Source organism: Mauremys mutica, chromosome 6, assembly GCF_020497125.1.
Source record: "Mauremys mutica isolate MM-2020 ecotype Southern chromosome 6, ASM2049712v1, whole genome shotgun sequence".
In the NCBI taxonomy this organism is placed as follows: Eukaryota; Metazoa; Chordata; order Testudines; family Geoemydidae; genus Mauremys; species Mauremys mutica.
The window spans coordinates 49,164,925-49,187,002 of NC_059077.1; the positions used below are offsets into that span (position 1 = coordinate 49,164,925).

At 40.2% G+C, this 22,078-nt stretch overlaps 1 protein-coding gene and 1 long non-coding RNA gene across 6 annotated transcripts in view; one reads left to right on the forward strand and one right to left on the reverse strand.

Moving 5' to 3' along the window:
• Positions 1-5,877: 5,877 nt before the first annotated feature.
• The window catches only part of LOC123372754, a 39,986-nt gene continuing 23,785 nt past the window's right edge, over positions 5,878-22,078 (reverse strand). Inside the window, exons 2-4 of the long non-coding RNA XR_006580436.1 lie at positions 8,974-9,054; positions 7,731-7,928; positions 5,878-7,622 (exon numbers count right to left, since the gene is read on the reverse strand). This is a non-coding gene — a long non-coding RNA (uncharacterized LOC123372754). The remainder of the gene's footprint in view (positions 7,623-7,730; positions 7,929-8,973; positions 9,055-22,078) is intronic.
• Positions 16,881-22,078, forward strand: part of ATG10 (autophagy related 10) — a 159,679-nt gene continuing 154,481 nt past the window's right edge. For 2 of the 5 annotated variants that reach the window (XM_045021161.1, XM_045021162.1), the window contains exon 1: positions 16,884-17,069. In XM_045021161.1, coding sequence (XP_044877096.1) covers positions 16,905-17,069 — 165 coding nt within the window. In that variant the 5' untranslated portion in view covers positions 16,884-16,904. Of the gene's footprint in view, positions 17,070-22,078 lie in introns of all 5 variants that reach the window. The other 3 variants (XM_045021163.1, XM_045021160.1, XM_045021168.1) reach the window with 3 other exon arrangements.

Sequence of the window (22,078 nt, forward strand, 5' to 3'; positions counted from 1 at the left end):
CTGGAATTCTCAGTGGTGGTCTGGGGCTTCAGTGGCACTTCAGCAGCGGGGGGTCCGCTCTGGGTCTTCCGTGGCACCAAAGGACCCCCCGCCCCTGAAATGCCACCGAAGACCCCCAGAGCGGACCCCCCGCCGCTAAAATGCCACGAAGACCCCCAGAGCGGACCCCCCACTGCCGAAATGCCACCAAAGACCCCCGGAGCAGGACCCCCTTAGGCGCGGACACAGGACCCTCTTTAGTGCGAGGCCCGATTCCAGGGAATCGGAGGAATCAGCGTAAAGCCGGCTCTGACAGTACAATCTCCTGCAATTCATATATTTTCATTGGAAGTCTGACCTGGCCCAACCGCTTACTATGAAATCAGCCATCTAGTTTTGTTTGTTCGTTTGTTTTTTTAGTGCAGTGGTGTTTTCAAGCAAAGAGCAAAAGTGAAGCTTTATTTTTGGGTCTATTTCAGAAAAATCACTGTTGGCTTCCATCCTACAGAAGTCTGTGAGCAGCCATGGAAATCTCTGATTTTGAGACGTTTGTGGCCTGCAAGCCAAACCTATTTTTTTACTAGCTCAAACCTTAATTAGCTCTTTGTTTATTTTGATTAACTTGTTCTGTGTTAATGGCTATTTACTGAATAAATGCTGGAGAAAAACAAATATTTGTCCTGAGTCCTTTTCTTTTCCCTTGAATTTGGTGATGCATTTTTGAAGCACATGTTTCCTCCATCCTTCCTCCAACAGTGACATGCATAATCTGTACTTCTCCGTGCTCACTTGGCAGAAGTAAAACAATTTCCATCTCCCACCCCTTCTATCTTTCACTAAGAGCAGTCAAATGAATTTTCACACTTCACTCCATTGCAACAGAATTACAGGCACATTGAGAACATTAGACTCAATTTGCTTGCAGGATAATATATTTTTGGTATGAAATAAAATTTACAGTATATAAAACTTATCTTTGTAAATGAAAAATAGCAGAATAAGGGAACATTACATATATTCAACTTTAAACATACATTTGAAAAGATAGAGAATGTCCAATGCAATAGCATTTGAAAGACAAAGGGGAAAGAACTCCTTAGTACATGGCTAAATGTGCTGTGCCGGGATCAAATAGGAAAATATGCATAGATCAAAGGTGGTACAATGCAAGGCATAATCTAACACTCACCTCAGTTTACACAAAGATCCCCATGATGTGCTGCAGACTTATCTGCACCACTGCACTTGCCAACTGTTAGGCGAAATGCACCATAAGTTAAAAACATCAAAGTATGCTTTGTGGTGCCCCAGATTACATACCCTTTTTAACTTACTATGGAAACCCTACAAGCCCCATAATGGAACCTATTCTGCTGAAGGTGAATATGAGCGTAACTGTCCTGCATATGGAGAAGAGAATGGAACCTAAAGGAACAAGTGGAATAATTTTACACATAAAAAATTGACTCAACTCACCAGCATAAATTACTTTATACGCTCATTACATTATTTTCAGTCTGTATACCAAGCAGTCTTAAAATATTTGGACACTCTAGTCAAAGTTAATATTTGTACATTCAGCTGTGGAAATTAAATCTCAGGGCAGCATATCACAAATGAAATGAGATATTCAACATTAGTGCACTCACAATGTGTACAGATCCCTACCAAAAGTCTTCCTCTTGTCTCTGTAATCTGTTCAGATGCACATGGAGCAATAGGGACATTGACTGTCAATGGAGAATTAATATTTCTCCTCGAAAGGTGAAAGTTCACTGTGACAGATAAGACAATATCCTGGACAGACCTTGAATTAAGTTTAAGTATTTTAGGAGTTCACTGTATTAAAAATGCAAATGTTGAGGGATTGCCTGAAATTCCACAGAAGAGGGGAACCACAGACCTCCAGGAACTAAGAACAGTGGGGTGTGGTTAGGCAAATTCACTCAGGTTTTAACATTGCAGAGAGCTACCGCTCCCTGGACAGAAGCTCACATATAGTGGTTCAAACTGGATTCTCCAGGGACCAACAGACAAACAAAGGACTTTTGGATAAATAGCTTAAGTTAAAACTGACTCTGGATCTTCCTTCTGATCCAGCAACCAGACAGGCCTTCTTAGGGAAGGGTTGGAAAGACTTTGGCCTGTTGAGAACTTGTAAGACTGAGTTCTCATTCTGAGCAAAAGGAATGATAAACTGGTAACCACTGGAAAACCCCTGGCTGGGACTTGAAGAGTTTTCACAGGCCAGAGCACTTGTTGGAGTGATTTCTGGTAAGCTTATTAGCACGCATGTAGGTTCTTCTACTGCAGGGGTCAGCAACCTTTCAGAAGTGGTGTGCCGACTCTTCATGTATTCACTCTAATTTAAGGTTTTGCGTGCCAGTAATACATTTTAACATTTTTAGAAGGTCTCTTTCTATAAGTCTATAATATATAACTAAACTATTGTTGTATGTAAAGTAAATAAGGTTATTACAATATTTAAGAAGCTTCATTTAAAATTAAATTAAAATGCAGAGCCCCCTGGACCAGTGGCTAGGACCCAGGCAGCGTGATTCTCACTGAAAGTCAGCTCGCGTGCCGCTTTCGGCACGCGTGCCATAGGTTGCCTACCCCTGTTCTACTGTTTTTAATGTTTTCTCTGGAATCTTTCACCTTAAGAGTAAATGTGTTTGCTTATAAAGGGCTGTGTGGTAACCTACCTGTGGCAATTACAGTGTGTACCATCTCTGAGGAGAAAAGCGAAGCAGGCCTGTTTAAGCAGTCTGTCTTTTGCTGGGGGTATAACAGTATAGTCAGGAGATTGTGCTGCCTGGAAATACCCCAGTCAGGAGGGAGGGAGGGATAGAGATGCATCTCTCCACCCAAGAGAGGCAAAAGCAGAGCAGCTTGGAGCAGAGAGTGCGTGCTGTCACTGGATCACAGAGGGGCAATAAAGGTACAGTTGCCCCAAACTGTTGCACTCCACACAGCTTTAGTTTTCCATGGAACACTTAGATGAGGTTGCTAAAGTGCAGCTTTCTAAAGAAGCATACAATACACATGTCTATAAAAAATTGTATTTCACAAACAAATGCAACTGGTCGCTTCAATATATGTTATATAACAAAAACTAATGATGTTATATCTGAAACTTCATAGTATTTCATACTTTCATATTAGAGTTATCTTGAAAAAAAACAAACAAACCCACACACCAAACCAACAAAAGCAATGCATATGCCTGGTGAGGGGCCTCTGCACAGTTATAGCATTTAGATACTCTACAGCTGAATGAGAGCAATTATTAAAGTTTATGATTACCTAGCAATAGAAAAATCACATTTGACTATTGTTATCAAAATTAAATGTTGAATAATTTTAATACCAAATTATCTTTCACTGCAAAAATCTAGTGTTGTCAATGAAAACATTAACATTCCTAAGCACTACATGGGGGGAGGGATAGGTCAGGAGTTTAAGCACTGGCCTGCTAAACCCAGGGTTGTGAGCTCAATCCTTGAGGGGGCCACTTAGGGATCTGGGGCAAAATCAGTACTTGGTCTTGCTAGTGAAGGCAGGGGGCTGGACTCAATAACCCTTGTCCCTTCCAGTTCTAGGAGATAGGTATATATTGTATTATTATTCATATTAAACATCTCTTGTGCATTGTTTTTCATTGTACCATCATGTTACACAGTCTGTTTTCACAGCTGAAAAACTGTATGAAAAATACTATGATTTAGAAAGGCAATCGAAGAGCTAATGAATAATGGGATATATATTTGTAGAATAGGTATCATAGTATACTTGCCTTTTTTGCTAAATGTTGCTATTTTTCCAGGATCAGAAACCCAAGAAGTTTTTATTTATTTATTTATTTAAGGGTATGTGGAACAGGTTATTAGATTTGGGCTGGAGTGATTAAATAGGTGAAAGTGGAAAGATGCAGTAAAGCCATCGTTTGTGGGGTTATAAACAGTTTCGCTGGAGACTTATATTGCTGCCTAGTGTATTACTGTATGGCCCTATGCAGTAAACTCGATTTGGCCTAGAAGAGTGGATTGACTTATTTGCCTGAATTCACTGGTGGCTCCTGTTGTTCTAGGTCAGTTATTAATTAATGTGGTAGCCCTCCCCCCCACACACAAGACCATGGTTTGAGCTGCTTGCGGAGCCCTTCTCCTGTTTCTGGTACACAAGGGATTCTCTTAACAAATAAACAAACATAAACCAAATAGACAAAAGGATCCTTTTCCCACTCCTTCCCCTGAGAGAGGAAAAATCCTAGTAAAAGGAAAAAAGCATATGTGATCAGTCTTCTAGGAAGCCTTTTGGTCACCCTTTGGGGGTTGGCTTAACTACAGGGATAGTGTCTTTAATCAGGGTTAGGATCTGTCTCCAGCCACTAATTTGGGTCAGCTCCTGCTTTATATCTAGTCCATGCAATCGCAGAGGTGGCAAGTTCTGCAACTGTCTTCTTCTTTGCTGATCTGCCTCTGAGGTACAGCAGTCTTCTCCCTCGTCATTATCCCTTCCTGGGGTGGGGGAGGGGGGCTTTCCCTTTTTAAGCTTCCTCCCTCCGGGCAGTGCAAACCTTACAGGTGTGTCTGATTAATGCTGGCGGAGCCTAGAAGAGCTTATTAGCCACCTCTCTACTAGAGTGAGGGTGTGCTCCCACACAATGAGAAAGAGAGAATTAATGGAAACAAGAGATGTTGCTATACTAGTTTTTATCTTTCAATGAAACCTGCATAATGCTAGCTCAAAAAATGGTACTCCTACACAATGATTTACAAAAATGGGACATTTTCCTAACAGCTTTTCCAATCATAATTGGATGGGACTAAACTTATTTTTGACTACAGGACATTAACCTCTGTAGTGACACTAACTACACCTCTACCCCGATACAACACGACCCGATATAACATGAATTTGGATATAACGTGGTAAAGCAGTGCTCCAGCGGGGAGGGGCTGAGCACTCTGGTGGATCAAAGCAAGTTCGATATAACACGGTTTCACCTATAATGCAGTAAGATTTTTTGGCTCCCGAGGACAGCGTTATATTGAGGTAGAGGTGTAATAAGATATATGTGCAATGGATTATCATGACTAACTCCACAGGTTCCTGTTAATGCTATGAACAGGTACCAGGCTCAGCAATTAAGCCAAAGATGTTTCAGGTCAAGCCAACACAATCCTTTACACATAGGAGATCCAAGTCTGAAGAGTGAATTTAACCCTGGATTTCTTGGTAAGGAGACATTGTACTCTTGCACTACACTGGATTGACCTTGGAGACATGAGTGTTTAGCACCACTCTCCAGTTCATGAATGGAAGAAGCTGCATCCAGCACTTCTTAGTCAAGTGGAAGATCACCACCATATGGGGCAATTGAAGGGAAGAGAATAAAAGCTTTAAAAAAGAAATGGACCCTTCAGGATCCTCCTCCCTGAAAACAAGCAATTTAGGATCACCTTTAACTCTTACGCCTTTACAGTTCAAGTGTTTTTACCTCCTAAAATCTGAAAATTAGTGATGGACAAAAATCACAACCATGGATCAAATTTCTCAACTCTGTAAATGTTGCAACATCTCCCTCCCCTGACTGAATTTGAAAAAACTGAATTCATGATCAAAATCTGTTTGCACAAATGTAGGGTGTTTGAATTCAGACAGATACATAAATGGGTCTGAGTTGTGAACAGATGGCCAGATCCTCAAGTAGTATAAGTCAGCATAGCAAGGAAGTGACTCAGGGAAGAATATTCAAATAAAGAATGGATGGAGCAAAGAAAGGACAATCACAATGAATCACAGAATAAAATGTTGTTTTAAAACTTTAATCGGAATATATATGACATCTGAATAGTTACAGAAAAAAATGAAGAGAAAGCAAAAAGGATACAAATGTAAACTATGATGGATACTTGCAGGCATGTGTGGGGAACACAGGGAAATCTTGCACTCATAGTAAAGGTGATGGATCATTTGAAATAGGTGTTAGAAGTTGAGATAGCTACTTTTTGCATGGATATCTCCAGTGGTAAAAACCTGTCCTTACTAAAGAAGAGTGGCACAACACTATCCCTGCAGTAGGATTCAAATTATTTTGCTGGAACAGTGTACAGAGGCTTGGGGTAATGGGAAGGAAAAAAATCTACCCTGAAGTGCACATTACTGCTGTTCCAGAACCACTAATTAAGTTTATCCTTCTGAATTAATAAAGTTCTAGCAAATTGCAAAAATTATGTTTGTTTATCTGTATGGAGATCATCAATACCATGTGACATCTTGGTCATAAGTAAATTCTGAGCTCACAAGGCAGAAAAAGTACCTTGTTAAAGAGAAAGAACTTTCAACTTCTGGTAAGCTAGAAGAAGTTCCAAACCAACTATCAGTAAGGCGAAATTATACACAACATTTGATTGTTTATCAAAAAACAGGTAACTTTATTTGTCTTGCCCACTGAAAATTATAAAGTAATTTAAAACTTGTTGGGTTCTTAATGAAAGAAACTACATCTAATAATTTTACTAGGGATTTATATATAGCTGTGAGGATGGAAAGAAGATAACATTTGATCTTATAAAGGCTATTTTATTTAAAAATTCCTGTTGCTGTGTGCCTTGGCATTATAATGACTAATCTTTTCATTTTCTCTCTTCTTCAGTGTTGCCATAAGGCTCAGTTCTGAAGTCTTTACCCAGTTCCCACTCCATCAAAAATTCCATAGATAGAAGTCATCCAGCAATAGCTTGGCTAAGTGATGCAAAAGGAGGGAAATGAGAACAGTTGTAGTGTGTAAATACTCTGGCCTGATCTTGCCTCCATAATCAAAGACAATGGGAGTTTTGCATCATTTAGGATTGGGCCCCCAAAAGGAAGACAATAGTCATACAGAAAATAGTCATTAATGAGGTCTAACTAGGAGTAATGGGATGAGATTAAGATAGGGAAAATGTAGGCTGAATATCATTAAAATCTTCCTGACAGTGTGCTCTATTATATTAGGGAATAATTTCATTGACTTCAGCAGGAGAATTGACTGAATAAAATCTGAGTAAAGACTGAAGAACTGTGGGGCTTTATTGAAAACCCACTTATGTCAGTGGGAGTCTTCCCATTAACTTTGGATCAGGCCTATAGTGAGCAGTCTAGGTATGTCACTGAAAATGGTTTAGAAACTGAAATCCTGATAGGAAATTAATCAGAGCATAAACTATTCCCCATCATTTCTGCACACTATGTAGGCAGGGGTGTTAGACATCGATAACACATATCAACAGTTGTTGGTGCTTTGTGGCATGTTGTTGAACCCACAGGTTGTTTGTAGACAGCAGCGATTAAATGTACATTAATATTGACTCCATTGTGAACATAAGTTAAAGTGCTGTGAAAAAAACACTCAGTTAAAAATGAAATTCCTTAACAGCTGACATGCTTTTGTATTCCACTAGGTAGTCTTTAGAATTTATTTCAGTACTTTCCACTGCTGTTCAGCTTATTGCCATATGTTTCTATTATCAGCAATAAGCTGGCAGTTACTCCTGTGAAGGTTGCTGTTTCCCAGTGAAACTTCCATCGGCTTATTGCCCGAGTCATTGACAAGGTTGCCTGTAGTTCATCAATTTTTTGCTCACTACTAGATGAGGCTGTAATCAAAGAGAAGTAGTTGTAGAGACCTACAGCATTCACATGAGAATAATTTAGCTACACTAAATAAAAGTAAGCTGCATTTGTTTAACTGAATTTATTAATACCTCAAACGTGTGTGGGATCAAACTGGCTCCAGAGTGAACTTTTGTTATTCATCCAGCATCATAAGCTCAGGCAGCTCCATCACTGGATGGATTGTGCTGGATATGGAGCTGCTCTGTAATTTATGAATACGGAATGTTGACCAGGTTATTGAGATGTTTTCTGTATGACTATGTTAGTTTAATGCAACAAGAGACTGCCTGGAAAAAAAAAGGCACAAAGGAAATAATGGCTCAGGATAAGCCACCTCTCCACAAATACTGGAGAGTTGTTAAAGACATTGCCAAGATACTAGGTTTGACAATTTTACCTCCTCTCCAACTAACCAACAAAACTAGCTTGAACCAGGATAGGAAAGGGTCACAAACACAGGAGATCAAAAGAATGCTGGCAGCTTTAAAAAGGAAAATTCTCTCAAGAAAGGGTGGGAGTAGTTGTGCCGAGAGAGGCGCCAACCAGACACCGGACCTCACTGGGTTGTCTGAAGAAGTTAGGCCTCCCTCGTTTACCACCAGGGGATGTAAGACAGACATATGTGTAGACTGTTGTTTTAAAATCCTTTTTCTCTAAATGCTTTGTTTCTGCTATTAAAAAAAAGTACACCTCTACCTCGATTTAACGCTGTCCTTGGGAGCCAAAAAATCTTACCGCATTATAGGTGAAACCGTGTTATATTGAACTTGCTTTGATCCACTGGAGTGCACAGCCCCGTCCCCCCCCGGAGCACTGCTTTACTGTGTTATATCCAAATTCGTATTATATCGGGTGGCGTTATATCGAGGTAGCGGTGTACTTTGGTTTTAACAAGACTGTTTGATTACTGGATACCACAGGTTACAGATTCCCAAAGGGAAGAATCACAAGTGCCAGAACTTAGTCAGACCTGCTTGGATAAGAACAATTGATATAGATGATACTGCAGCGCAAGAGTGGGAGAACTGCAGAATTCCACCCTGAAGTAGATATAGGGTTACACTTGAAAGGGTACTTCAAGGAGGCCAGGAAGTGGACAACTAGCCCTGAGCTGTGAGGACCCAGGGATAATTAATTTATGACAATGCAGCCAGCTTGTCAAATATCTGCGCCACTGGAATAATGGTCGGGAATGGCAGAGCTGATGGCATTTTCTGGACTCACCAATACCATCGCATGATCTAAAGGTAACAGTAGTAAGTGGAAATCATAATTACTGAGAGAGACCTTTGTGTAATTCAGTTCAAAAGATGGGGAAAGTTCCTTACTTACCATTTTTCTTATTTGCAAAGACAGATGATCTTAGAGGCTCCTCTAACATAATGAAGTTTCACCACAATACCATGGAGAACCCTACACAGGAAATTAAAAAAATTGGAGGCTGCTCCTGAGACTAACTTGAAAGGTGGTGCTTGAAATGCTTGTGAAACATAATGTCCAGTTAGGAACAAACCATGAAAAATGTGAAAATGTTTTAAAATATTATAATTTATTAGCTTAAAACTTCCTGGAGTTATTGAAGCCCCACAGATATTTAGATACGATACTGGCAAGAAGTGTGGGGACTTACTAGGGTTTTTCCACTTCTAGTGAAAGCGTATTTTCTACCAGATGTTTGTGAAAATCTAGTGTATTTTGATTCTATTAAAACATCAGCTATATGAGAATCTTTGCCTTCTTATAGCCCCACTCTTAAGCCCTTCCTCTTGATCAAATATTAAAAGGAGTTTTATTAACTAATTTAATTTTTCCTTTAGATAGAGACTAGGTTGGGATGCATCTCAGGGAAATTTCTAACACATTTTTTCAGGAAAAGGTTTTTATGTTCTTGGAAGTTTCTAGAGCAGCAAAAGCCTGGGTCTGAAGGTTTCTTTAAAATTAGCAAAAGACCCTTGAGTTTAAAGTAGAACCCAGTGAATTTCATGTAAAATATCAAAGTAATGTTTTTAATAACACAGATAATTGCCATCTCTTATAAAAATAAAAGCAAACCAAATTCATTTGGAAGGATATTCATTTTGTACTCAGGGATAATTGAAACAATATTTTGAAATTTCCAGTGATGATCACATGCATAATTGCTGCTGTCATTGTTTTTCTGAGCTTTCAGTTCATGTAACCATGAATAAGTCAACATTTACCAACAACTACCATACAGGGGCCTCTGAGATACCAGTTATTTAATATATTATGTGCAAGAGAATAGTGCTGTGACCCTGATACCACTTACTGATTATTCTCAACAAATGCTCATATTTCAATGGTGGAGGGTAGAATTTTCAAAAGCATCTATGTAACTGAAGAGTCGAAGTGCAGTGAAACTCAGTGGGCATCCCAAGAGAGTTAGGTGCTACTAAAAATGGGCCTGAAGCTCTTAAGTGACTTGGGTATTTTTTGAAAATTTCACCAAAATACTTTCTTTGGTAGCTCACAGTTGTTTGACCTTTCAAGGGTTTTTGATTAACAGGGACATGCCTAGGGGTGAAATTAACCTCTGTTCACAGGGACAGCGCAAGTAATCTGTACCGCTTACGACTCACATAAGCGTTATTTTTGCTAGGGGTCAGCCAAAGGATCAGGGTAAAAGCCATACTGGATCAGACCCCAGGTCCTTCTCAACAGTGGCCAGCACCTTGTGTTGCAAAGGAAAGTGCAAGAAACCCCACAATAAGCAGCTATGGGGTGATCTGCCCACCATGAAGATCTCATCCTAATCCCTGCAAAGTACAGAATGATTTAAACCCTGAGGCATGAGGTTTTAAAACTCTTCAACACTCTTTGCTAGCTTTAACTACTATAGTTTTGGGTATTCTTGTTATCCATGTAACGTCCAGTCTCTCGTTGAATCATGTTAAATTCTTGACCTTAATGACCTCATGTGGCAATGAGTTCCATTATGGCAATGAGTATGTATTTTATCTGTATTGACTTTCTCAACTTTTAGTTTAATCGACTGTCCCCTTGTTCTTGTATATGAGACAGTGAGAACATAAGGTCCTAATCTACTCCCAAAAACAGCACCTAAGCATGAAATTATCTTGCATCGTGCAAATGAAGATTACAGAACACTGTAATGGGAGGCACTCACCTCTTGAGCACCTCCGGCTGGTACATGTAATACTGTACTCCTTTTCCCATTCCTGGCACTCCTTTTAGGTTGTTAACCTGGCTTGGTGGGTCTTCAGTGGCTTGGCCCTCTGGTCAAGTCACAAAGTCCAAATGAACCCCTTCCAAGATAGTAAAGAACTGTCTATCTATCTTCACCAGGGTCTTCAGCTCCAGCTCTGGGCCCTTTAAATAGAACCCTTTGCTCAGACTTCTAAACAAGGCGTGTCCAGTTCTCAGGACTTAAGGCACTTCACGAGTGGGAACCCAGATTTGCTTACTACTCTGGTTCCAACTCAGGGACCCAATAAACAGCACCCACATACCGCTCACTTCAGTGTGTTTCTAGTTCCCTGGGCCTCTTCCCATGGGTCCGCTTATCTTCACCCCTTACCTCAGATTCAAGTTCTCAGGTCCTCTTTCTCCCAGCTTAAGCAAGTGCAGCCAGAAGCAAACTCTGGCTAACCTTTAAGCTCCTGTGGCCAGAGAGGAGAACCCTTCCTTGCTCTTCTGGACCCAGCCAGGAACTGACCTGTAGTGGCCCTGCAGCTGCTATCAGCTGAGCCTGCTGGGCTCTGATTGGCTGCTTCCATGAGGCTCCTCTAGGCTGGCCTGAAGGACCCACCTTTGCTGCTCCTTTCCTGGGGTGGTGTGAAAAGCAAATTCCCAAAATCAAACTTCTGAGGTGCCAGATAATTTTGCTGTCACACTAACCATTAGGATTGGGCCATTTCTTTTCATGTCCTTCAGGGGTTTTTAACTATGATGGACTCAATTCTTCCTTGACTTACACTCCATGCAACCCTATGAAGTCAATGGAGTTCCATGTTGTTTAAGCAATGACAAAATTTGACCTTCTAGAGATTAATGCTTGAAAGCTGCTAGCATAAAAAAAGAAGATTGCAGTAAGACTCAAAAAGCCAATACATATGAATTACAACTAGAGTATTTGAAATAAGAAGTCTCCAGATAGCTAGAATAATGGTGTTAGTTATTCTGAGATTGCAGAACATATAAAAGCAAAGACTGGCTGAGGGGCCATCTACAAAGGTAGTGCAAATATTAAAAGCTATAGGTACTTCAGAGTCATGAAACTTAATAGGAAGGTAGTTAGGATAACTGGAGATGAATGTTCAGGAACAGAAGTTAAATGCAGCTCTGGGGTACCATAGGTGAAAGAAATCCTGACCAACTGAAGTCAATGGGAGTTTTGCCATAGACTTTAAAGGGGTCAGGATTTCACCTCTTATAGCCTCCAAAAGCACAAGAGTTAGTTCTGATTTGTGTGGGTGGGTGTAGCTAATCAAAGAGAAATATTTTTAGCTAGCAAAAATCAGGTATTAATTAGCAGTGAATGGTGGAGATGTGACATGTGCAGAAGTGGAGTAGACCAGTTTGGAAAGCACAGCAGGCAGAGCAGAGTATACAGAATGTAATTGGTTGGGTGGGGTGCTGTCCTTGAGAGGGAACTAGGGAAGAAGTTTCAGAGTAGCAGCTGTGTTAGTCTGTATCAGCAAAAAGAACGAGGAGTACTTATGGCACCTTAGAGACTAACAAATGTATTTGGGCATAAGCTTTTGTGGGCTAAAACCCACTTCATCGGATGCATGCAGTGGAAAATACAGTAGGAAGATATATATACACACAGAGAACATGAAAAAATGGGTGTTGCCATACCTACTCTAACGAGACTAGTCAATTAAGATGGACTATTATCAGCAGGAGAAAAAAACTTTTGTAGTGATAATCAGGATGGCCCATTTCAAACAGTTGACAAGAAGGTGTCAGTAACAGTAGGGGAAAAATTAGCATGGGGAAATAGTTTTTACTTTGTGTAATGACCTATCCACTCCCAGTCTTTATTCAGGCCTAATTTAATGGTGTCCAGTTTTAATGGTGTCCAGCAAATTAATTCCAGTTCTGCTGTTTTCCAGTTCCAGTCTGATTTTGAAGTTTTTTTGTTAGAGAATTGCAACTTTTAGTTTAGTAACTGAGTGATCAGGGAGGTTGAAGTGTTCTCCGACTGGTTTTTGAATGTTATAATTCTTGACGTCTGATTTGTGTCCATTTATTCTTTTGCGTAGAGATTGTCCAGTTTGGCCAATGTACATGGCAGAGGGGCACTGTTGGCACATGATGTCATATATCACAATGTTCTCTGTGTTTTCATGTTATCTGTGTATATACATGTTCCTACTGTATTTTCCACTCCATGCATCTGAAGAAGTGGGCTGTAGCCCACGAAAGCTTATGCCCAAATAAATTTGTTAGTCTCTAAGGTGCCACAAGGACGCCTCATTCTTTTTGATAGGGAAGAAGTGAAATAGTTCAGCTTGCAGGGAGGCAGTAGGGTTTACTGGAGAGCTCTGATTTTACTGAGGCTGTTGCAAAGCTATGCTTGCAGGACATCAACAGTACCCATGATGTATTTATTTTATTTATGAATAGGCATTTCTATGCCATTCTTCACAGTGATGAGTGAGTAAATATTCTGGATACATAAATGCAAAGATCAATGCAACATCACAACATGATAAAGGTGTGTTGCAACATAGTGACATGTCAGGACAGTTTGTCACCACTGATGTGATGATGAAGTGAGAGACAAGGTGCTGAGGTGATTTCTTTTGTTGGTGAGAGACAAACTTTCCAACAGAGGCTTTGTCTAGCGACACAGCTGTGCCGCTACAGCCATGCCGCTAAAAGGCGCGCAGTGTAGCCGCTGTTTGTCAGCAGGAAAGAAGTCTCCTGCCAACAAAAAACTTCCACCCCCAATGAATGGCACTAGTGCCTTTAGTCGGTAAAACTTTTCTCGTGTTTTTTAATTTACCCCCCTCCAAATGACAGAAGTTTTGCTGACAAAGTTCCAGTGTAGACAAAGCCATACACAGAGCTCTTCTTCAGATCTGAGAAATGTACTAAGGGCTAGTCTATACTGGCAATGTTAAAGCACTGCTGCGGCAGCTGGGTTTTTTAGAGCAGAGTGCGGGGCTCCCAGCTCCATGAGGGGCGGGGCTCCCAGCTCTGGTGCACTGTCTACACTGGCGCTTTATAGCACTGAAACGTGCTGCGCTCAGGGGGGTGTTTTTCACCCCCCGAGAGAGAAAGTTGCAGCGCTATAAAGTGCCAGTGTAGACAAGCCCTCAGAGTGTCACAGCTAAATACAAGATGGAACAGATTGTTAAGCATCAGTAGTTAACACATATTTTAAGGAACCATTCAAGGTGACGTGGCCGATTAACATCCCTTCAGTCATAGGGAGGAAAGGGGGGGAAGCAGCTGGGAGTGGGGTGGGATGTTAGTGGGTTATAGATTGTTGTAATAAGCCATAAATCTAGTGTCTCTATTCAGTCTATGATTTTTAGTGTCTAGTAAAGTTATGAATTTAAGCTCCCAGGCTCATCTTTTGAAAGTGCTGTGCAGGTTTCCTTTGAGGATGAGGACTGATACGTCAAGACATTGCAGTTAATGGTACCTGTCCAATGCAACAAGTTGTCATGGGATAAAAGGGAAGGTCCTTTCATGGATTGAGAACTGGTTAAGACAAGGAACAAAGGGTAGGAATAAATGGTAAATTCTCAGAATGGAGGGGGGTAACTAGTGGTGTTCCCCAAGGGTCTGTCCTAGGACCAATCCTATTCAACTTATTCATAAATGATCTGGAGAAAGGGATAAAAAGTGAGGTAGCAAGGTTTGCAGATGATACTAAACTGCTCAAGATAGTTAGGACCAAAGCAGACTGTGAAGAACTTCAAAAAGATCTCACAAAACTAAGTGATTGGGCAACAAAATGGCAAATGAAATTTAATGTGGATAAATGTAAAGTAATGCACATTGGAAAAAATACCCCCAACCATACATACAATATGATGAGGGCTAATTTAGCTACAACGAATCAGGAAAAAGATCTTGGAGTCGTCATGGATAGTTCTCTGAAGACGTCCATGCAGTGTGCAGAGGCAGTCAAAAAAGCAAACAGGATGTTAGGAATCATTAAAAAGGGCATAGAGAATAAGATGGAGAATATATTATTGCCCTTATATAAATCGATGGTTGCCCACATCTTGAATACTGCATACAGATGTGGTCTCCTCATCTCAAAAAAGATATACTGGCACTAGAAAAGGTTCAGAGAAGGGCAATTAAAATGATTAGGGATTTGGAACGGGTCCCATATGAGGAGAGATTAAAGAGGCTAGGACTTTTCAGCTTGGAAAAGAGGAGACTAAGGGGGGATATGATAGAGGTGTATAAAATCATGAGTGATGTGGAGAAAGTAGATAAGGAAAAGTTATTTACTTATTCCCATAATACAAGAACTAGGGGCCAACAAATTAAATTAATGGGCAGCAGGTTTAAAACAAATAAAAGGAAGTTCTTCACACAGCGCACAGTCAACTTGTGGAACTCCTTACCTGCGGAGGTTGTGAAGGCTAGGACTGTATCAGGGTTTAAAAGAGAACTGGATAAATTCATGGAGGTTAAGTCCATCAATGGCTATTAGCCAGGATGGGTAAGGAATGGTGTCTCTAGCCTCTGTTTGTCAGAGGGTGGAGATGGATGGCAGGAGAGAGATCACTTAAGAACATAAGAACGGCTGTACCGGGTCAGACCAAAGGTCCATCTAGCCCAGTATCTGTCTACCGACAGTGGTCAATGCCAGGTGCCCCAGAGGGAGTGAACCTAACAGGCAATGATCAAGTGATCTCTCTCCTGCCATCCATCTCCATCCTCTGACGAACAGAGGCTAGGGACACCATTCTTACCCATCCTAGCTAATAGCCATTTATGGACTTAGCCACCATGAATTTATCCAGTTCCCTTTTAAACATTGTTATAGTCCTAGCCTTCACAACCTCCTCAGGTAAGGAGTTCCACAAGTTGGCTGTGCGCTGCGTGAAGAAGTACTTCCTTTTATTTGTTTTAAACCTGCTGCCTATTAATTTCATTTGGTGACCTTGATCATTACCTGTTAGGTTCACTCCCTCTGGGGCACCTGGCATTGGCCACTATCGGTAGACAGGATACTGGGCTAGATGGACCATTGGTCTGAACCAGTGTGGCCGTTCTTATGATGCCTGGCCTTGAGAGCGATGGGAAGAGCCAGATTAAGATAGAAATGGAATGGATGGCCTGAGCCACAGAGAGCAGCATGAGGAGTGGGTTTGCCGAGCCTGGAAAGAGCAGCCTGCAGAGAGCATGGCTGGGAATGGCAAGAAGTGGCCTGAGCTATAGAGTAGCATGGAATGTCAGCAGCTCAGGCTGGGGTCAGAGAATGACAATTGGAGAAGAGCCAATCCAAAAGCCTGGATCTGAGCATCCCCAAACTTTGGTGTAGTTTGAATCAGGATTTGGATGTGAACTTTGCAGCTTGGGCAGGCCAGTCGCTAAAAAACAAGCTGACTTTTTGGCAGCCTTCTTTGGATAATGATCTGCAGTGTGAATCAGCCCTTGCAAACAAATGTAATTTCTCCTGTGCCTGTCAGATCGTTGGGGGGTGGGAAAAAAAGATACAAAATAATTTGAACAATTTCCTGCATGTGTCCCTGCCCCATTCCCTCCCACCCCCTGCACAAATCCTGTAAACTCATATCAGCAAACGAAAGGCACGATCCAAGCTGCTGTTGCCTTTTGGATCAGATTGTGTGTGCTGAAGCAAAGCAATCTCTTGTTGCTAGCAGCCAGGCTGTCTGAGGAAGGTAGCAGTGCGCTCTCTCACTTTGTCTTGGCAGGGCACAGCCATCAGACGAAGTGGGAGGAAGAAACATTAACTCCAACAGCTGTTTCTTGACCCCGGCTGTCAGTCTGCCCGAGACTACATTTTTGGAGAGTCCCATTCGGAAACAAAGAGGGAGTTTTCGGGCGCGGAGAAGTTGGGTGACCCAAGGGGCCGCAGCCCAACGCAGCAGGGGAGTCGCTGCTCGCACTTCACACGCAGCCTGCCTGCCTCTGCTGTGCGCAGGCAGGATGGAGCAAAGTAACTTGAAAGCTCCCCACTCGGCTCCCTTGCCTGCAGTCTCCCCCCCGCCCCCCAACGCGCACACACACATCCAGCGCCAGTGCTAAGAGCCGTAGCTAGACTACAGTAATTCCCCAGCATGGGCGGCTTGAAACTGCTCGGGCTGAATAGCATTTGCTGTTCCGTCCCCGCGGCCGCCTCCCGCCGTCCCTGCAAGAGCCGCTCTCTCGTTCTCCTGGAAGTTGTGCTGACACAGTCTCGCTGCCACAAGAAGTTTGTCAACATCAAACTTACCCTGTGCGCGGTACGTTCACCTTCCGCCAGCATTTTCTCTATTAAAACAGCAGCAACCACTCGCCATGCCCTGTCTCTTTCATGCACAGAGAAGGGGGGTGCGGGGGCATCAACTTGTTAGCAATGGCGCATTAGATTGTCCTCAGCAGCTCGGTCTGAGCAAGCTGAGGGGGGACAAGAAGAACCCATAGATTTAGTTGCAGTTTTTGTCCAACAGTTTGATGTTTGTTTTTTTTATATATGCATGGGAAGTGGCAAGCAGCCTTTGCTTTTTAGAGTGGAACAGAGGTTACCTGGAAACAGTGGCATGGCAAAGTCAGGGATGTTAGTCATACACAGACATCTGCTTGCAAAGCATTTGCTCTCTGGCCACCTTTGAACAAAGAGAGAGGGGTCGAAAACAGCCTTTCCTGTTTCTTGAAAATGAACACAAATATTTGTGAGTGGAAATTATTATTATTTTTACTATGAACGAGCAGTTACTCTGCCACCTTGACTAGCTGTGCAGTATAAAAACTTCCACTGAGTCACTGACCTAATCTGATATAGGAACAGGTTTTACATAATTTTTAGGTTTTTTACTGGCTTGATGCTCTTGGAGTTCCCCCAAGGCTTTTTTAAAGGAAGATTTAACACTTTGCATTCCTAAGAATGCATGCTGTGCATGCCCAGTCCTGTGATGTAGTGCAGTCTACTTGAAAATAATGGGCCTACTTTGCAAAGCCATGACCTTGGGCATGCATGAAGTCATGACATGAAGGGGTTAAGGAGGGAACAAAAGGAAACAAGCATCCAATTGGTCCAAAACTATGACACTGTAAAACTATTAGCAACTGTTCTTTCCCCTCATTTAACGTTTTATTTAGTTGTTTTTAATAGTAGTCATTTGTAACTACATAGAAAGCATATATCTATAGCTATATATATAGAGAGAGAATCTGTTATAAAGATAAGTGCTTGATCCTGTGAGGTGCTGAGGATTCTGGTCCAATCTAAGGAAGCACTTAAAGCATATGTTTACCTTTGGAGAACTAATTGACTGAGTGCTGAACACCTTCAGGAATGAGACCCTTAAAGAAGATTACAGAATTCTCTGCACAACACTCATATCACCCTTGATAGATTGGTGCCCCAAACATGCCATACTAAATTCTACTAACATTTAACAGAAATCTATCAGTGCCTAATTACGATGGTGCAACCTACCCATCAGCCCTAAAAAAGGAGAAAGGAACTAGGAGGAAAAGCTGAATATTAAAATGAACATGTTTGTGTGTGTTGGGGAAGGAAGACTGAGGAGGAGTATTTTGAGTAGGCTCAAAAGATGAGATTTCTATCAGTAACTGTCAGTAAACGTCAGTTTCGGCATACATATAAAAGGGATGAAAAATATTTCCATTGATAAATTTACAGATAGATAAAATAAGAAAAATGCTGCTTGAGGACTTATTTGAGTTTGATTTAAGGGTATTTATTTTGAATATTTTGACACATGCTGACAATTTGTGTTTTAACAGTTATGAAACTTTTTGAATCTCAATGTTGACTGTCTTTAAATAATTATTCTGCCCCCCCATTTCCCACAACTGAACATTTCAATTGATAAAAATTGATATTACCCATCAAAATTATAAAAAATGAATTCTGGTAGGCCTACTTATGAGGGATGTCTGAGGGCAACCAGTTCATGAGACAAATATCTGTCAGGTATGGTCGATCCTGCCTCAGCATGGAGTGATGGACTAGATGACTTCTCAAGGTCCCTTCCAGCCCTGCATTTCTATGGTTCTATAAGGACTGAGAGAGACAATTAGCTTTACTTATTGTGCAGTAGACAGCAAGCCACTGTCCCTGACCAACTTTAAAATAAAACTTTTTCATATACTGTATGTACTAAACCAAACATAAACAAATACCCAAACATACTAGATAAAGTTGATCAAGCAGTATTTGTCTTTCAGTAACAAAGGACAATTTCCCATTCTATAGACTAAATAGGAATACTTTCTGCCTCTCCCACTTTATATAAAGAATGTTGTTGTTGTTGTTGTGATTTGGAAGACACTATGTAATCTGTATACACAAGTTTTTTGCAGACTGTTGAAGAGGAGGTTGCTTGAGGGTTAGGAGCATTTATATTTCTGGGTAGCATTTTTGTATTATATTATGTGTGTTTTACATTTATGGGATAGGTGCCCAGAGCATAGGATGGGTTCGTATAGATATTTTTATAAATTTAAAGACATAAATTTTAATTGATTGTATATTTAATTGCTGTTAAGGTGCCTAGAACTCATGCATAAGGATTGCCTATTGTTTAAAATAATGGTGTTGCCTAAAGAGGAATCAGGGAAATATACCAGCCTTTGCTGTGAAAGGAACATCTTATTGTCAAATACATTCCACCCTGGAAGTTTCTGGAAAATACCATTGTGGTGTTCAAGATGAACACACTAACCTATTTTTCCTTGAATCTGTTTCTTATTTAATACTGTTGAATTTTGTGGGTAAGTTTTTTTTTGTATTAAAACTTTACCTGACATGCTGTCTGAACAAGCCAAGTAACAGTTGTGGGCATGTCTGGAATGGAGAAAGAGACATGACAAGGTAAATTTTTAAAAGTGTATGGCTTAGTCATTTTGAGCAGTTTTTGTATGATCCCAGTGCACATTATATGAGGGTAAAAAAGTGCTTAATTTTCAAGGCTGTAAAAATTGCTGAATGAATCAGAAGAATAATCAATGGTTGTGCATATTTGGGTTGCATCTTTTCTCCAGTTTTAATTGCCCACTCCTTAAATGGAGTTTATTAAAATATGTGACCTCTCTGAACTCTGTGTTCATTTGGATTCAGTTATTTTTTGCGTTCGATAACAAAACATTATTTTAAAATGCCAACAGTATATGTCTTTGTAAGCATAGAGCCAAACCAGCACATCTTCCACACATGGAAACCCATTTGAGATTGACCCGACTTCCATGTGCATAGGTTTATGGGAATAGGTCTGTAACTTGGATGTTTAGAAAACACTGTAAACTACATTTTATTTTTTAAAAAATCTTGGTTTGTTTCTTGGGATTTTGCCATCTCATCCAAAATAAGATATTTTTAAATCACGTGTTAATTGCATATTTAAGATGACTTTTCAAATAATAATTTTTATTTTATACCTTAAACAAAATATCTGCATCATATGGGTAATATCCACACTTTCCAGAACTGACAGGAAATTCATATACTTTAATGGTATAGCACAGGCTAGTTTTATGACTGTTAATCTGGGGGCTGTGATCTATTCCATACCTCTCTCAGTATTTTTTTAAATTTTGTTTATCCAATTGTAGCTGTAATATTTTCTCGTTTTGTACATATATGGGGTTTTATCAAAGCATAATAATTTACATTTGTAAAAAGGGGTAGTATTAAGTTTGTGTGGAATAGCAGTAAATTTCAGTCTAAAATAGGCAGTACTCCTCCTGGAGTCCAGTCCTGCTCCCATTGATGTCAATGGCAAAACTCACATTGACTTCAGTGGTGCAGCACTGGTCCTATAAAGAGGGAGAAGAACAAAACTGAAGGATCATAGAAATCAGAATCTTCCATGGTACAAAGAGACTAATAATGTATATGCTTTTCTAAAATCTTCTATCCCACTTTATTTTTCCTTCTTTGCTGTTGCTAATAATCATCTGAGTGCTGCTTTGTAGAAGAGTCAGTTGTGTAGTGTTGATGCCAGTTTTAATCTGAGATTACTTTGCCTGCGGTTGAAATCTATTGCTGTTTTGTAACCCGTAACATGTTTTTACATGTTTAGCAGTACAACTAATGAAAATATGCTATACTGAAAGTGTGATAAGCTTCTGTATTTATGTTTAGTTAAATGTGTATAATGCTAAAAATAGACAAGAAAGATTGCAAACATATATAGATTTGCAAACTCTTGATAAGAATTATAATTTAAATGAATTAGAAATATATTTAATATTCAAAATGTATTTTCTCTTTAAAAAACTGCATATTAGCATAGTGTTTTTTAATTCCTACAGACATTCCTTCTCCTATAAGGAAAAAATACTAAAGAAAGCTTTGGTAACTCACAGTTACTGTATTTAGGAGTACTTGGGCTAATTCAGTTCTTTATTCCTGCATGTATTGGTTGCCATTCTACTGTTCATTAATCATGCAGAGCATTTTAAATATTACCTCAGCGATCTAAAGGAAGTTTAAAATGTTTCTTTTTTATAGCAGAACTTAAAAATGTTTTGGCTCATAGTAAATTATGGAATTTTGTAGATAATGCTCCAAATGACCACTTAGTATGTGGCTTGCTTAATGAATATACACAAGAAAAGAAAATAAGCAGCTGAGAGGTGGATTTAATGTTTCAGTGGCTCTTTAAAGTGTGAATGTGGTCAGAAAATTGACACTGTAGAAATTATTAGAGTTCTATATTTATAGTCCATTAACGATACAGCTCCAAACAAGATTGTGCTAACTGCCAGTAGTACAAGCTCAACCCTATGTGTGAAAATCCTGCTACAGAATGGACTTTTTAGCCAGGTACATCATCACCATTAGAAAGTCTGGAATCAGAAACAAGTTGAGCATTTTGTTCATGATGATGCAAGACCAATAAAGTCCCAGCTTGTCCTAACCTCAATTCCTGCCCCTGCCTAACTCCTCCCATTAGCATTAGTCTTCAACACTCACAGTAGTATTACATTTGATTTTGTCAATCAACTAAATAAATAACAAGACACACGAGAAGTAAATATGGGCAGTACCAAGGTGCACTGTGTACAAAATAACTTTTCTGACCATTTAAAATACTTTAATATTGAACAACAATAAATATGTAACAAATCAGAAAAATACTTAGCAGCATTTTCCATGAGATTCTCTGTCAACCATTATTGAGTGCAGGTAACCGTTTCTGAAAGTTCTTGGTTACTCAAGACTGTAAATCGCTAAGGATGAATATGAAATATTATATTTGGGTCCATGACTACACATGGCCAA